At 50.2% G+C, this 17536-nt stretch overlaps 1 protein-coding gene across 1 annotated transcript in view; it reads left to right on the top strand.

Annotated features, from left to right (window-relative positions):
- ARHGAP39 (Rho GTPase activating protein 39) overlaps positions 1-17536 on the top strand; it is a 249453-nt gene that overhangs the window by 211192 nt on the left and 20725 nt on the right. The window contains exon 6 of the mRNA XM_063131197.1: positions 2188-2280. Coding sequence (XP_062987267.1) covers positions 2188-2280 — 93 coding nt within the window. The remainder of the gene's footprint in view (positions 1-2187; positions 2281-17536) is intronic.

Raw genomic sequence — 17536 nt, 5'->3', positions numbered from 1 at the left:
CCATGCATTCTGCCCTAATTGCAAGCACTCTATGAAGAAGGAAATATATTCTTGATATGCGCAGAGGCACACTGTTGTTGCTTCACACGTTCCGTGGGTGAGCCCTGGCCAAAGTAAGCACGCCATATTTCATTTTGGAGAGAGCCATTGCACAGGAGTAGTTTGCTGCCCCCACCCCAAAAAAACCCACCTCTCCTTTTTCTAGTGGTTTTTTTTCTTCTGAAAATGTGTGTGTGTGTGTGTGTTAAGTTATAAGAATATTTTATTCTGCCTTTCCGTTGCAGCAAAATGGACAAAGCAGCTGACAAAATTTAAAACTGTAAAAATAATAATAATAGTACAAATAAAAACAGACAGGAGCTGCAGATAAAATTAAAAATGGCAGTAATGGATAGTTAGTGACATTCAACCTTAGGACAGCTTGAAATCTTGCTGGAATAAAAAAAAAGTCTTCAAATACCGGTGCAATAGCATCAGGCAGGGGCCAGGCTGATCAGCTGGGCCAGGGGATTCCACAGACTTCCTGGGCACCTCAGTGGCGAGTGACCTTTCAAAGTCTCCCGCCAAGCACAGCTCAGGTGGAGGTGGGATAGGCAAAAAGACTGGCCCAGGTTATCTCGATAGATGGACAGGATTGTGTCGGAGGGGATGGTCCTTGGTCCCAAACCATTATCCATCATCATTGCCTTTATGGTCTGTATTGCCATCGGTAGCCAGATCTGATTGGCCATGTAGCATTGTGACATCATCCCTGTTCACTCCAGGATCCCTGATTGGGTAAGTTCCACTGTGTGACTCATACAGGAAAGAGAAAGTCAGAAACGATGCTGTTTAATTACAGCAAAGTGGAAGAGAAGGAACGGGGGGGGGGGGGGAGGAAATAAAAATTAAATTAAAAGAAATAATTAAATATTTAGAAAATAAGATTACAAAAAATTTGGAAGATATGGAAGAGAAATTTTTTAATAGTTTACAACAAGAAGTAAGAGGAAAGTTAGAGGAATATAAAAAGATAAAATTATCATGGTTTGGGAGAATAGCGTTGATAAAAACGAGGATTTTACCCAAAATTAATTTTCTGTTTAGAATGTTACCAATTAAGATATCGGAAAAGGAAATAAAGAGCTGGCAAATTATGGTTAACAATTTTTGTAATGGAGATAGAAAAGCAAGAGTGGCGAATGTCCTTTCAAAGTCTCCCGCCAAGCACAGCTCAGGTGGAGGTGGGATAGGCAAAAAGACTGGCCCAGGTTATCTCGATAGGTGGGCAGGATTGTGTCGGAGGGGATGGTCCTTGGTCCCAAACCATTATCCATCATCCTTGCCTTTATGGTCTGTATTGCCATCGGTAGCCAGATCTGATTGGCCATGTAGCATTGTGACATCATCCCCGTTCGCTCCAGGATCCCTGATTGGGTAAGTTCCACTGTGTGACTCATCTACAGGAAAGAGAAAGGACAGGACACATAGCATCAGATAGTCTAGACCAGCCTTCCTCAACCTGGGGCGCTCCAGATGTGTTGGACTGCATCTCCCAGAATGCCCCAGCCAGCCGGCTGGGGCATTCTGGGAGATGCAGTCCAACACATCTGGAGCGCCCCAGGTTGAGGAAGGCTGGTCTAGACAGATGATAAGCTTTTGCGACATAAACATACTATGTGGGGGGAAATTTCTACCCCATCGAAAACTGAAACTCTTAACAGGACAATCCTATGCATGTTCAGACAGAAAAAAGTTTTAACAATTTCCAGCATGCTCCAGTCACCCATGTTGGCTGGGACATGCTGGGAGTTGTAGGACTCCCCCCTCCCCCCAATCAAAACTTGCGTAGGATTGCACCCTCAAACAGCCTCCTTCAACTGGGTGCCCTCCAGACATTTTGGACTACAGCTCCTGACCATTGACTATGCTGGCTGGGCCTGATGGGAATTGAAGTCCAAACCCCTTTGCCTGGTGTAGGCTGCTCTACTTAGCACATCTCAATTGTGGCTTCACTGTGCCTCTGGCCACTAGGACACTCTACCCCCCTTCCAGCAGTACCCCAAAAACCTCTCTGAGCCAGCTGGCGTTAAAGCAGAGCCCTGTGTCCTTTTGATTTCGTTTTTGTGTTTGAAATTTGTATTTTCCCCTTCCCCCCTCTCTTTGTGTTCCATTCCGTTGGTCCTCATCGTTCTGTTTGTTTCCCAGTTACTCAGCACATTAAAGAACTCCTGGACAGGAACAGTAAGAAGAAGTCCAAATTGAGAAAGAAACCCAAGCCCTATATCGAAGAACACGATGGTAGGGTGTCACGGCCAAGTGCTCCCTTAGCACCTTCCGCTCTCCTTAGATGTAGAAGCCAATTCCGCTTAATTTTCCTCCTGCGGCTTTTTAGCTTTCACTCCGCCTCTCCTTAACATCGGCTTCTTCACGCTTCTCCCTCCTTTTAACCACCGGTTCCGGCCGTGCCTGTCGGCTCTGGCCGGCTCTCAATGCCAAGCTTAGGTTGGCCTCCATGCTTTCGTCCAGCAGGTGCTGACCTTGGGTTGACCGTCAAAGGGGGGGGTTTTGCGTGAGACCCGGCACTTGCGTTGGGGCAAGGGGGGCTACATCCCACGAGCGCGCAGCTGCGTTGGTGGCAAAGCGGAGACGTGCGGGCGTGGAACGGGGCCGGGCAGCTCCCCCACTCTGGCTCGGGATGGGCGCCGGTTTGCTCAAACTCATCTCTCGCGGACGGGGCTGAGCGGCGCTTGTTCGCACGCGACACGACGGCACTGCATTGTGATAACGGAGGGGTGTCTAACCGCAAAACCCAGGCGACTGAAATGTTCACCGTATTCGGGTTCTGTGGAATGAATGGTCACAACCACAAACGTTCTTATTATTGCCGCTGCTGCTGCTTCAGCTCATAGCATTTATCTTTAACATCAAAGCACTTGACGTCCCTATCCCGGTCGTTCTTCCAACAAGGCTGTGGGGTAGATCCAGGGCCAGTGCTACCATAGAGGCCACTCAGGCAGCCGCCTAGAGCGCCAAGGTAAGGGGGCGCTGAATGACGCACCCGGAAGCAGCTCTCCCACAGTGGCTCTGAGAGGGTGGCTTCCGGGCGCGCTGTTCTGAAGCCGCCCACAAGCCCCAGCGTCCTGGCTTCGCCTCGGCTGGGCGAAGCCGGGATGCTGGGGCAGGCAGGCGGCTTCGGAACGGCGCGCCCGGAAGTTGCTGTCCCAGAGTGGCTTCTGGCTGGGTGTGCTGTTCTGAAGCCGCCCGCCTGCCGGCCCACCCCAACGCAGCGTCCTGGCTTTGCTTCGGCTGGGCGCCCACCCTGCTGAAGTGAAGCCACACCCACCCACCCCACCCCAGTGTCCTGGCTTCGCTTCAGCTGGATGGGCGCCCAGCCGAAGCGAAGCCAGAACGCTGGGGTGGGGTGGGGCGGGCGGGTGGCTTCGGAAAGACGCACCGGAAGCTGCTCTCCCAGAGCGGCTTCCGGACGGGTGCGCCATTCTGACGCCGCCCCCAACCCCAGCGTCCTGGCTTCGCTTTGGCTGGGCGGGCGAGATGTCGCCCCATGCCCAGGTACGCTGGGGTGGGGGTGGGTGAAAGCAGCTCACCTGCGTAGGGCACAAAATAGTCTGGCACCGGCCCTGGGTAGATCAGTGTCGTTATCTGTACGGTGCAAATGGGGGCAGAGCCTGGAAGAAAGGCGGGGGTGGGGTGGGGTTGAGACCGGGGCAGGGGTGAGATCCTTGCCTGAACCCTTGCTTGGCGTGCGGAAGGTCGCTGGGCCCGTGCCAGGCACTTCCAGCAGGGATGTTGGGCAAGGCCTCCTTCCGCCCAAGAACCTAGAGACCTCGGGCCAGCCAGAGTGAATAAAATTGGGCTAGAGGCCCACCCCCCAGGCAAATTCCTATTGGCCCAAAGTTACGCCAGTCATTAAGAGCACAACCCTATGCCTGTTAAGACAGAAAAGAATCATACAACCCCCAGCATGCCCCAGGCAGCGTAGTTACCAAGGGTATGATGGGAGTTGAAGGACTTTTTCTTTCTTTCTAAACATGCATAGGGTTGTGTCCTCAATGAGTTGTCTTCTGTTATTGTTTGGGGGAATCTGCAATGCTCCACCCCTCCTACGGGATGCTTCCTAATGCTTCTTGATGCTGCAGTCCATGCTCCGAGGTGGCCTAGACCAGTGGTCTTCAACTGGTCCAGACCCGAGACCCACCTCGGACTCCCAACCTGCCACATGGCACCCACTTTCACAATTTCCTCCCTGTCCAACATGGCGGCAACAGCTTTGCCGCAGCCCATCTGGGGTGATCTCACGAGCCACTTTTGGGTGGTGACCAACCAGTTGAAGACCGCCGGCCTAGACAATCGCTCGCTAAGACAGGCAGCCCGAATGAAGAATTTCCCCTTGTCCTATTCGGGGGCTTCCCATTGGCTTCTGGTTGGCCACCGTGGGAAACTGGGCCAGGCAGGCCTTCGGTCTGATCCAGCCGGGATCTTCTTAGGTTCATGACTGAGCAAGCGTTTGAAGCTGCCTTTCCCACACAAAGTCAATGTTTCAGGCGGTGCGTCATACAGAGAAAAGCAGGCCTAGAAATAGTCACCATTTTCTGAGAGTTCTGGGCAGCCAAGTGTTTCTCCATCTTGGAACAAAAGGCTCTTTCTGTATCTTTTCAACTTCTTTCTAGGAGACGGAGGAGCAAACTCTTCCTCATTGCTCTGGATTATTCCTGATTATAAGGTCCATTCCAGTTTGGGGTTCTGCCAGCGGTGGGTAGCTCTCCAAGAGAAGTTCAAAAGCAGGTTGTGATTGTCATTTGCATGCCTGTTTCCCTCTGGCATTCACACGAGCTGGCAAACGGTCACGAGACACACCAGTGAGACTTTTTATTGAGGAGATCCCACTGTAACAAGCTTAATGGTTATACACTCCAAAAACACACTTAAAGCTGAAGGATGGTCAGAAAGGCAAATGCTATTTTGGGTTGCATTAATAGAAGTAGAGCTTCCAAATCACGTGAGGTCCTGGTTCCTCTCTATTCAGCCCTGGTTAGGCCTTATCTAGAGTATTGCGTCCAGTTCTGGGCTCCACAATTCAAGAAGGATGCAGACAAGCTGGAGCGTGTGCAGAGGAGGGCAACCAGGATGATCAGGGGTCTAGAAACAAAGCCCTATGAAGAGAGACTGAAAGAACTGGGTATGTTTAGCCTGGAGAAGAGCAGATTGAGGGGAGACATGATAGCCCTCTTCAAATCCTTAAAAGGTTGTCCCACAGAGGAGGGCCAGGATCTCTTCTTGATCCTCCCAGAGTGCAGGGCACAGAATAATGGGCTCAAGTTACAGGAAGCCAGATTCCAGCTGGACATCAGGAAAAACTTCCTGACTGTTAGAGCAGTACGACAATGGAATCAGTTACCTAGGGAGGTGGTGGTCTCTCCCACACTAGAGGCCTTCAAGAGGCAGCTGGACAACCATCTGTCAGGGATGCTTTAGGGTGGATTCCTGCATTGAGCAGGGGGTTGGACTCGATGGCCTGTAGGCCCCTTCCAACTCTGCTATTCTATGATTCTATGAAAGCTTTAGGGTCCATTCCTGATCTGATCTTTAGGGAATCACATGGGGGAGGGGGAGATTCTTGACATGCTGAGCAAACCATCCCAAGGGAGCTTCTTCAGATGCCGCATACGCTGGTAACTCAGGGGACATGGCTGAAGCCTAAACAAGATCGCGGGATGGGTATCCATCTCAGGCACAAGAACTCCCCTGCACGTACGCTATCTCCGAGGGAGCTCTTTGTCACCTGAGTCTGGCAGGGAAGAAATCCAACAGTTCCACCCAGCCTGCGAGATGCTGAGCTGTCCAGGGAAAGCACAATCCCAGGCACAGGAGTCCTATGTCTTCTGTTTAGCACTGGCAACTGCCTGCCACTTGAGTCAGGCAACGCACAACCCAAAGCAAATGCAAGTTGAAGCCTACGAAAATCCTCACAGTACTATTCAGGGCACAGTCCTTAGAAATCCAAAGTCCCAATTGAGAGTCCATGTGCAGAGTGCTTTCAAAGTCCCAAGCGGAGATGGATCCAAGCAGGAGGGATTTTAGGCCTTGTGGCGAGAGATGGAACCTAGCAAAAGCTCTTCAGCTTTTGCTCCATCTTATAAACAGAGCCCTGGCCTGTTCAAAGCCTCTTGACAGACAGAACCTGTGACCTGTAAAACATGCCCATGTGCCCACAGGGTGGGACTGCTCCACCCACTAAGATGACCCTACAATCTGAGTGATACTCTCAAACAGTGGCCCCCACCTTTCCACCATACCCAGGTTCCCAGGAAAAACCTTTTACAGCTGCAAGGCCACGACGGAGTGAGAGAGCTACTCCCGTGAGAAACTCTGACCGAGATAAGCTTGCAGAGACAGTGACATTCGAAAACTATTCCTAATGAATCTACCTACAAAACTTGCACCTGACAGTGGTGTCAAAATCACTCCACCTGTTAGCCCCCAGCATTTGACCTCCAACGGTATACTATCACTGAACAGGGAGCTTTATGGTTCCATCAGTTCACGGCCCACTACTACCCGCTAATAGACCTCTCAACTTGTATGTATTTAGCTCTTTAACTTTTCAAAGGCATTCTTTTGGCGGTATCCACCACAGTGTGTCCTGTGGAGGTATGTTCCACAGGCCGATCATCCGTTGTGGCTTCTCCCACCTTGACCTTGCAGTGGTCTAGCCATACCGCACTGCTGGGCCACCTACTTTGATGATGGGACCCTGGTTCTGCTCTGGAACAGGGAGAAGTTCTGCGGGAGAGCCCACACCGTTGCAAAAGAGCTTCCGGCTTGGGAATTCTTCAAGGTAGCTTGCCTGCATCAAGAGGTCGCAACCGTAGGGTGACCATATGGAAAGGAGGACAGGGCTCCTGTATCTTTAACAGTTGTATTGAAAAGAGAATTTCTGCAGATGTCATTTGTATATATGGGGAACCTGGTGAAATTCCCTCTTCATCACCACCATTAAAGCTGCAGGAGCTATACTAGAGTGACCAGATTTAAAAGAGGGCAGGGCACCTGCAGCTTTAACTGTTGTGATGAAGAGGGAATTTCACCAGATTGTCCATATATGCAAATGACACCTGCTGAAATTCCCTTTTCTATGCAACTGTTAAAGATACAGGAGCCCTGTCCTCCTTTTCATAGGGTCACCCTAAGCAACCGTGTAAAGACTTTTAAAGAAAAAAAACTCCTCAGCTGTGTCAGCCGTTGGCCACACTGGCTTTGGATGATGGGAGGTGTAGTCCAGCACATCTGGAAGACGCTGGGTTGGGGAATCATAACATTGCAGAGAAATTAAAACATTGCAGTTGAGAACAGGAGAGATTTCCTCTGCCATGTCTGCAGCATAATGGGCAAATGCGGGTTCTAGCTGTGTCCTCTTCTCTCTTTATCTTGTCCTCCGCAGCCAACGCTGCAGCTTCCTTGCACCTGTTCGAACACGGCTTCCTAATTCATTGAAAACGCGCACATTAACAGAAATAGATTGTGGCGTAATTAACTGGAGCTATTTAACGGGGCTGGCTGGGACTTCCTTGCAGGTGCGGAGCCTAACTTAGAGCAGACTGCCTCTAGATGGGTTTATCTAGAGTTGTGCTTTTTATATTGTATTTTGTATTTGTGTTTTTAACTTGTTGGTTGTTTTATGATGGTTTTAATTTTTGTGAACCGCCCAGAGAGCTTCGGCTGTTTAGCGGTATAAAAATGTAATAAATAAATAAATAATAAATAAATATCTTTTAAAACTATCTGTACCCTGAACTCTGGTGCAGAAGCAGAATGAAGCGAAGCTTTGGGGGACAGATATCTTTTTCTCTTTTTTTTTGACACGCCCCGTGCTTTCTTCAGGGCCTTGTAAGGAACATTTACGGGTGTGTTTGCAGCATCTCCTCTGCTTTTACCCTTTTCTTTTGCAGAATCGGACGTATGCCTCTTAATCCCCGGAACCCCAAAGGAAAGGCCGTTATGGAGAAAACTCCTCCAAGCGGCAAGGTTTTCGTGTGTTGCAAAACTGAGCATCCAAAGTGAATAATTCCTGAAGAGCTGGGGTTTTGCATGTCTGCCCCAGGAGGCTTTCTGGAGCCTAAGATCTTCTTGGGATAAGACCACGTTCCCATAAAACTTCTCTGCATTCCCTAGAAAAGGAACAAGGGTGCAAATAGAGAGATTGGAAATACACGGGGTTGCGTCTGGAAATCTTTTTTTAAAAAATGCATATCGCGGCTGATTAGGATTGAAAAGCGTGCTGTGTGTGGAGGGGGGAATTAACCCTTTCTTCCCCTGCCTTTGTCCCAATGGAAGTCCTCCCCCATCATCCCTTCCTCGTCCCATTAAACCCCAAGAGACAACTTCCTGATTGGAGAACTCCATGCAGGAGGAGTTTGTTGTTGTCGTCAGGATTGCTACAGGGGAGGAAAGGGTTAAAAAAAGAAAAACCTCACAAGAGTCCTGACCCTAATCAGGCCTCCCAGCAGCTGCTAATTACAATTTTTAAAAAAAGATTCGTATGCCGCTAACCATGATGCCTAGGGTGACCCTATGGAAAGGAGGACAGGGCTCCTGTATCTTTCAGAGTTGTATTGAAAGGGGAATTTCAGCAGGTGTCATTTGTCTGCATGCAGCACCTGCTGAAATTCCCTCTTCGTCAGAACAGTTAAAGCTGCAAGAGCTATGCTAAAGTGACCAGATACAAAAGATGGCAGGGCTCCTGCAGCTTTAACTGTTGTGATGAAGAGGGAATTTCACCAGGTGCTGCATGCATACAAAGGACGCCTGCTGAAATTCCCTCTTCAGTTCACGGTGCTGGAGCCCTGTCCTCTTTTGTATTTGGTCAAGAGGGCAGGGCTCCTGCAGCTTTAACTGTTGTGACGAAGAGGGAATTTCACCAGGTGCTGCATGCATACGAAAGACACCTGCTGAAATTCCCTTTTCTAACCAACTGTTAAAGATACAGGAGCCCTGTCCCTCCTTTCCATATGGGTCACCCTAACGATGCCTTAAGCATCACATGTAGTTTGGCCATTAGAAAGAGGCTTGGGCACATACTTCCTGTATCAGAAACACCTTTTGGAAGAGCTACTTTTACCACATCCACCCCCCCGGGTGGTATAGTGGCTCACAGGCTGAGCTACTAAACCGGAAGTCCTCAGTTTGAACTTCACCTCTGCCATCAATTCTGTAGGCGGCTATCGAATTTCTCTTGTGCGCTCAGCCTCAGCCTCCTCTTTGCAGTATGAGGATCACAATGCTGACCTCCCCTGCAGGATTGTTCTACGGGTGAGAACAAGCGAATGCATGTGAAGCTCTTGGAAGACTCCAAAGCACTGCCCAGGCGTTTCTTATTACTCAAAACTGTTGCCTGTCTTCAGCTAGGGTGACCCTATGAAAAGGAGGACAGGGCTCCTGTATCTTTTACTGTTGTGATGAAGAGGGAATTTCACCAGGTGCTGCATGCATACAAAGGATACCTGCTGAAATTTCCTCTTCATCACAACAGTTAAAGCTGCGGGAACCCTGCCCTCTTTTAAATGTGGTCACTCTAGTATAGCTCCTGAACCTTTAACTGTTGCAGTGAAGAGGGAATTTCACCAGGTTCTCCATATATACAAACGACACCTGCTGAAATTCTGTTTTCTATGCAACTGTTAAAGGTACAGGAGCTATATTATATCACCCTGCTTCAGCCTGATAGCGTCACGCTGTGTGTTGCTCTTGCCAGCACCAGGCAGACAATGGTGCAGAGTGGAGGACCCCGATAATGTGGGGGCACCGGGGCGTTTTTTACTGTGTGCAATGGACGGAGCAAACTGGACAGGTGCCTGCAGTTTTCGCCGGCAGCCTTGTGCTGATCCAGATGAGGTTCAATCTAAGAGAGGGTGAGAGATACCAGGTTTTTCCCCCCCCCACAGTTAACGTAAGAACCTTGGCAGCCATTCGCTATAGTTATGTAAACCGCCCAGAGGGCTTCAGCTATAGGGCGGTATACAAATGCAATGAATAATAATAATATAGTTGCAGATAAATGCAGAAGGCGAGGAACACGAGAACATCATGGAGAATTTGGGAGGATGGGGCATGTGTGTGTGCAAAACTGAAACCAGTTCCAGCCACCTGGCAGCGGCACTGGGACAATGCCTCTGGTCTTGGAGGGTTCACACGAGTCTCACTCTTGATGTTTGTTGAAAACATTCAAAACCAGCGCTGACGGCCCGGCCCTCATTTCCCCGTTTTCTTTCCTCTGCTTTGATGCCATCCCCATTAGCAGAAATATGACCTGTTCTTCCTTGCTATTTTTAGACCTCTCCTTCTAAGTAGAATTTGGCAAGAAAACGCGGACTGGGTGGGGGTGCAGCCCCTGCTTCCTGCTAAGCCGATTAAAAGTTCCCCCAGTTCATGCTTTATTTCAGCAACTTGGCAGCTCGGGCGAGAATCGGAGCCCGCTTGATCGGTTTGCTGAGGCCCGCCTCGCAGGGATTTGGTTGCACCAGCCGCGGGGACAAAAAGCGCGGCCCCCAGAAGTTGTGAAAGAAGAACCTCCCCTCCCTCTGGCTTGATAAAGAGAGGGATGAAAGGAGTTTTTGTCTGGATTTCTAGATCTGATTTTGCTTGGGGTGGGCGGCGGCTAGGGAGGGTTGGAACAGGAGACTTTCCCACCCTTAAAAAAAAGGCCGGTCTGTTGCAGTGCGGTAACTTTACTCCGCGTTTTGACGTGGGAAGGAGGCATTCCTGTGAAATGGTTCCGTGTGAAATGGTTCCAGAGGTTGTAGGTGCCAGAAGCGGCGTGTGCGCTGTGAGGGCAGGAACCATTGTGCTGAGTGTGCCTGGTGGATGTCTGGAGAATCTCCTGGTCTTACTCGAACGTAAGAACATAGGAACTGCCATCTAGTCCAGCACTCTGTTCACACAGTGGCCAACCAGCCATCGGCCAGGGATGAACAAGCAGGACATGGTGCAACAGCCATGGATAGCCTTCTCCTCCAGGAATTTATCCAACCCTTTTTTAAAGCCATCCCAATTGGTGGCCATCATCATATCTTGCAGTAGTGAGTTCCACAGTTTAACTATGCGCTGTGTGAAGTACTTCCTTTTATTTGTCCTGAATCCCCCACCCATCAGCTTCACGGGATGAACCACGGGTTCTAGTGTTTTGACAGAGGGAGTAAAATGTCTCCCTATCCACATTCTCCACACCACGCATGATTGTGAACACCTCTACCATGTCTCCCCTTAGCCTCCTTTTTCCAAGCTAAACAATCCCAGTTGTTGTAACTTTCCCACATGGAAAGGGCCATGGTCACTTCAGCATTAACTAATTCACGACAGCAGGACCAGATTTAAGACCATAAGAACATAAGAACTGCCCTGATGCTGGATCAGACCAAGGGTCCATCTAGTCCAGCACTCTGTCCACACAGTGGCCAACCATCTTGTCAACTAGGCACCAACAAAGCAGGACATGGTGCAACAGCACCCTCCCACTCATGTGCCCCAGCAACTGGTGCACACAAGCTCACTGCCTCGGATACTGGAGATAGCACACAACCATCAGGGCTAGTAACCATTGATGGGCTCATGGGCCTTAGTCCCTGCGCCCAAGCAATTGCCTACGAATGCCCCCAGCTTCCCCTCCTTTTGAACATTTGGCAAAACGGAGGAGCAATTCACACACCATGGCCAAATGCCTCTGCCCGTTTCCTTCTTGCCCGCAGCAAGCTGGCACAGCGTTGTGGCACCTGTTCTAAAAGTGGGGAGCATCTGAAGTCCTCCGCTCACTCCAGGAGATCACGGCTACAGTTCAGCAGTACGATGTTGCACTTGGTTTCTGAAGCAGATGGGGAAAACCAGTTTTGACCGTGCTCCTGAATGCGTAGGTCTGGATAAAGCAGGGATCTGAGTGCGTTGTTGGGATTGTGAATCTCGAGCCGGATGCCGGCACTAAATTCTTCCGGTCCATAGATATTTATTAGTCATGGCAGCTCAATGGAGCCTCCACGTTCAGAGGCAGGCACAGGCTGGAACGCAGGAAGCGGCCTTCTACCGAGTCAGGCTACTGGTCCACCGGGTTTGTTGTTACCTCTGCAGTGGTCTCGTTACTGTCTCCATTGTCTCTGCAATGGCTGTCGAGGCTTTCTGGCAGAGAAGTCTTCCTGGTCCTCTCTGGAGAGACCGTGGATGGAAACCAGGACAGCTACAGCTTTTCCTTCTGATGCAGGTTAGGAAGAATAGGGGCAGCTCAGCTGTCATCTGTTGTCCGTTTCCGAGATGCTTCAGGGAGCTGATGGTGAAACTGGTTGGACTTTTGGTCTCATCCAGCCAGGGAAGTTTGTATAGTGGCTATGTCAAAGCTCCAAGTGGACATGGAAAAGCAGACGAGGACTTTATTGAGCCCACTTCTTGTCCTCTGTGCACCAGTTGTGGGAGAACACGGGCGGGTGTGTGGGTCCTGTTGCATTCATGTGCTGCTTGTGGTTTTCCCGTCGACAGCTGGTCAGCCGCTGTGTGACCAGAATGCTGGACTTGATGGACCCTTGGTTTGATCCAGCCTCAGAGCTCTTCTTATGTCCTCCCCCATGGAATGTGGACTTGTTCCTGCATAACCATTCCAGCAGCCTTCCCCAACCATGTACCCTCCAGATGTTTTTGGATATCAACTTCCATCAGTCCCAGATGGCATGGCCGATGGCCAGAAATAATGGGAGTTGTCGTCCAAACCATGGACGACAGCATGACAGTGACAAATCTGCTAGACCCCTCCCTCCTTAATGAAAGATCCCTAATTTGGCTTGGGACCACAATACCTGATGGAACGCCTCTCCCGACGTGAATATACCCGGTCACTACATTCAACATCTAAGCTCCTCCTCCGGGTGCCTACTCTGAGAGAGGCTTGGAGTGTGGCAATGAGAGACAGGGCCTTTTCGGTGGTGGCCCCCAGACTATAGAACGATCTCCCTGACGGGGCTCGCCTGGCACCAACACTGCTATCTTTCCAGCGCCAGGTTAAGACTTTCCTCTTTGCCCGGGCATATGGCGGCACATCTTAATCACCCACATGTTCAGTTTTTTAACGGTTTTTAATGCTTTATGTGTGTATGTTCTGTGTTTTAGAATTTTAAATTTTGTATACTCGTTTTTATCTTAATTTTAGAATTTCTGTAAACCGCCCAGAGAGCCCCGGCTATGGGAGCGGTATATAAGTGCAATAAATAAATAAATAAATAAAATTTGAAAGTGAGAAGGGGTGAAGGCAAAAACAGGGCAACTCAAATGATCCAGGGGCTGGAGCATCTCCCCTACAAGGAAAGGTTACATCAACTGGGATTGTTTAGCTTGGAAAAAAGGAGGCTAAGAGGAGACATGGTAGAGGTGTACAGAATTATGCATGGTATGGAGAATGTGGACAGGGAGACATTTTTCTCCCTCTCTGAAAATACTAGAACTTGGGGTCCTTCCATGAAGCTGAATGGTGGGAGATCCAGGACAAATGAAAGGAAGTGTTTCTTCACACAGCGCATAGTTGAATTGTGGAATTCGCTACCACAAGATGTAGCGATGGCCACCGATTCCAATGGCTTTAAAAGGGGGTTGTTATTTTTATTATTTATTTACTTATTTATATGGCACCATCAGTGTACATGGTGCTGTACAGAGGGTTGGATAAATTCCTGCAGGAAAAGGCTATCAATGGCTACTAGTCCTGATAGTTTATTTATTTATTTATTTATTTATTGCATTTCTATACCGCCCAATAGCCGGAGCTCTCTGGGCGGTTCACAAAAATTAAAAACATTCAAAGTATAAAACCATACTATAAAATACAATATCAAAGCTCAACCAGATCAAAACAGCAGCAGTGCAAAATTACAAATTGAAAACACCAAGCTACCTCCTGTATCCAAGGCAATAAGCCCCTGTGGAACATGGGCGGGAGGGTGCTGTTGCGCCATGTCCTGCTTGTTCATCCCTGGCCGATGGCTGGTTGGCCCCTGTGTGAGCAGAGCGCTGCACTAGATGGACCCTGGGTCTGATCCAGCATCAGGGCTCTTCTGGTGTTCTGGTGTGGGTGTGGGTGTGTCATATAACGAAGCACAACGTGCATATCCAGTATCGCAGTGTGTTGTGCTGGCGATTTGGGTGCATGAATGTGTAGGCGTACGCATGCATCATATGTACTCTCTGCCCCCCGTGTTCTTCAGTGCCCCCTTCTAATTTGCAAGGAGCTTATTGCATGAAGTGCAGATCCAAGACTGTGGAGTTGAGGTGGGGGGACATCGAAGGGATCGTCATTGTTCCAGGCGCCCCCAGTGCCGCCCCCACCTCAGTAAGAAGCAGTACAAGTGCTGCCCTGGTGAGGCCTCCTCTAGAGTATTGCGTCCAGTTCTGGGCTCCACAATTCAAGAAGGACGCAGACAAGCTGGAGCGTGTTCAGAGGAGGGCAACCAGGATGATCAGGGGTCTGGAAACAAAACCCTATGAAGAGAGACTGAAAGAACTGGGCCTGTTTAGCCCGGAGAAGAGAAGATTGAGGGGAGACATGAGAGCACTCTTCAAAGACTTAAAAGGTTGCCCCACAGAGGAGGGCCAGGATCTCTTCTCGATCCTCCCAGAGTGCAGGACGTTGAATAACGGGCTCAAGTTAAAGGAAGCCAGATTCCAGCTGGACGTCAGGAAAAACTTCCTGACTGTTAGAGCAGTACGACAATGGAATCAGTTCCCTAGGGAGGTTGTAGGCTCTCCCACACTACAGGCCTTCAAGAGGCAGCTGGACAACCACTTGTCAGGGATGCTTTAGGGTGGATTCCTGCATTGAGCAGGGGGTTGGACTTGATGGCCTTGTAGGCCCCTTCCAACTCTGCTATTCTATGATTCTATGATTCTAAGTCTATTTTCTTATCGACTTGTCTCCCCATTAAACGCTCCTTGTGCTTCAGGCCATATATGCAATCATGGCCCGCCAAAGGTCTCGGGATTGGTACAGAGAGGCCTGCATGAACCGGCCTTGAAGCCCGGGCTGCATCGTACTGATTTTCTGTCTCAACTGGAAACGCGGCTCCCGAGAAGTAGGACCTTGGCAAAGCAGCGGAGCATATCGCCCCCCGTGCGATGGAGGCAGGTCCAGGGCCTCTGGAGGGCCGGGAGAATTCCTGGCTCTCGTAGATGCTGGGGACCTCTCTGCTCTTGCCTTCCTCGAGCCTGACAGGTCTGGGTTCTTCCCCCGTTCCCCAGATGCCTCTGCGTCGGCATCGCACATCCCATCCTGAGAAACAGGAGAAGACAGGCAGAACAAACAGGCTTTCGCCAAGACAGCTGGCACTGAGGGGAGTTGACCCTTCTGCCCCTGCCGCTCCGAAACCTTCCCGGAGAGCTTCGGGGGGTGCGTGCCTGGAGAAAGAGCTGTCCTGAATTGTCAGGCAGCAAAGGACTTCAGTGTGTGTCAGGGCCAAGCTGGTTGGGACAACGGGAATTGTCCGTTCACGTTCCTTCCCGTCTGCGTACAGGTCCCGGGCCTGGGTTTCGCAGCCGACGCGGGCTCTTGTGGGGTTCATACTCCAGGTGGGGCTTAGCTGGAGGTCCCACAGTGGCTTTAAAAAGAAACGGAAAATCAACAGCCCCATACTGAGTGTCGTCCCCCCCCCCCCCATGTACTTGGAGAATCTGCATCTTAATCGGATTAAAGTTCTAATTATGACGGCCGCGAGGGAGAACTTTGACTGGGCGTTCTTGCAGTGCCAAAACATTCCTGCTAGCCGCGATCCCCTTCAGCGGTGAGAGTGAAGGGGGTCTGGGTTCGAATCTCTGCTTAGTCTCTTCTAGGGTGGCCTCTTCTGCGTCCCTGGCACACAGCTTCCGAACTGCAAAGAAACGGCCTCCCCGTTTCCTTCTGAGCTTAGCTGCGAGTAGCCGAGGGAGGAAATGGATTTTACCCAGCAACGATAGATTGTTGTGAGCTCTCTCTGTGTGTGTGTGTGTGTGTGTGTGTGCGTGTGTGCATCTGCTCACACTCACATTTATCTAACACACCCACATATAGATAAGGGTCAACACAGCAGTCTGCATTTTTTGACTGACTTGGGGTGGAGGTGCTATGGGGAGGGCACTTGGGTATTTGTCCCTACAACACCGCCCTGGATCCCTGCCGCCAATGACAGTAGATCCTGGGGGCAGGGGAGTGGGGTGGAGAGGGATGGATGGTCTGACTTGGTCTAACATAGCTTCCTGTGTTCAGAGGAGTTCCTGCGTGTTCAGAGGAGGGCAACCAGGATGATCAGGGGTCTGGAAACAAAGCCCTATGAAGAGAGACTGAAAGAACTGGGCCTGTTTAGCCTTGAGACGAGAAGACTGAGAGGAGAGATTATAGCACTCTTCAAATACTAGGAACGTTGTCACACAGAGGAGGGCCAAGATCTCTTCTCGATCCTCCCAGAGTGCAGGACATGGAATAATGGGCTCAAGTTAAAGGAAGCCAGATTCCAGCTGGACATCAGGAAAAACTTCCTGACTGTTAGAGCAGTACGACAATGGAATCAGTTCCCTAGGGAGGTTGTGGGCTCTCCCACACTAGAGGCCTTCAAGAGGCAGCTGGACAACCATCTGTCAGGGATGCTTTAGGGTGGATTCCTGCCTTGAGCAGGGGGTTGGACTCGATGGCCTTGTAGGCCCCTTCTGCTATTCTATGATTCTGTGATTCCTATGTCTCGTTCAGGGTGGGTCGCAGAGTAGAGGCCGGGCTGCTCATGGGCTCTGTGGGTTCCGGAGGTCCAAGCAGAAAGCATGTATTGCACAGCCTTAGCTTCACTGTCCAAGAGGCTCACTGCCAAGCCAGGCCGCCTTGCCGTGGCTTTAATTGGATTATGAGACCCAGGGGACAGCGAGGCCGGCCTATTAATAGCCCCTCGTTTGGAAAGAGCAACGTGCCGGTCACGTGCTCACATCCCTCCAGGGTGACTTGAAGGTTACTCCACGGACGGGTTTTCCCGACTCCCTTGTAGGATTTTGCCTTCCGACGTTTGCATTGGGGGGGGGGGCATCTCGCCTTGATGCTTTTTATTTATTTATTTACATTTATATGCTGCCCCCTGGCCGAAGCTCTCTGGGCGGTTTGCACAGATTAAAAGCATTGGGACGTTTAAAAAACCAGCATACAAAATTTGAAAGCTTAAAAAGCATAAAAGCAGACTGTTTATCAACTATCCGGGAGTCAGTTAAAATAAAAATGCAGAGGCTGGTGCCTTGGGGAGGGCATACTCCTGGAAAGTGTGCTCCCAAATCTGCATCCCACATCCCTACTCCACTCCACCAAAAGGACTTGGGAATGATAAGGCAATTGTAAGGAACTGGGCGGGGGCAGCTAATCGAGATGGGGTGTAAAAATAGATGGTAGCTGCCTTTGCACCAAGTCACACAGTTGATCCAGCTCCAGCTTTTTCACTGGCAGCAGCTGTCCAATCCACACCCACACCCACACACCTGCCTCCCAATGGACCACCAAGGCTACAGGTCTTTC

This window comes from Elgaria multicarinata, chromosome 7 (genome assembly GCF_023053635.1).
Source record: "Elgaria multicarinata webbii isolate HBS135686 ecotype San Diego chromosome 7, rElgMul1.1.pri, whole genome shotgun sequence".
In the NCBI taxonomy this organism is placed as follows: Eukaryota; Metazoa; Chordata; class Lepidosauria; order Squamata; family Anguidae; genus Elgaria; species Elgaria multicarinata.
This window is presented reverse-complemented; position numbering and strand designations above follow the sequence as displayed.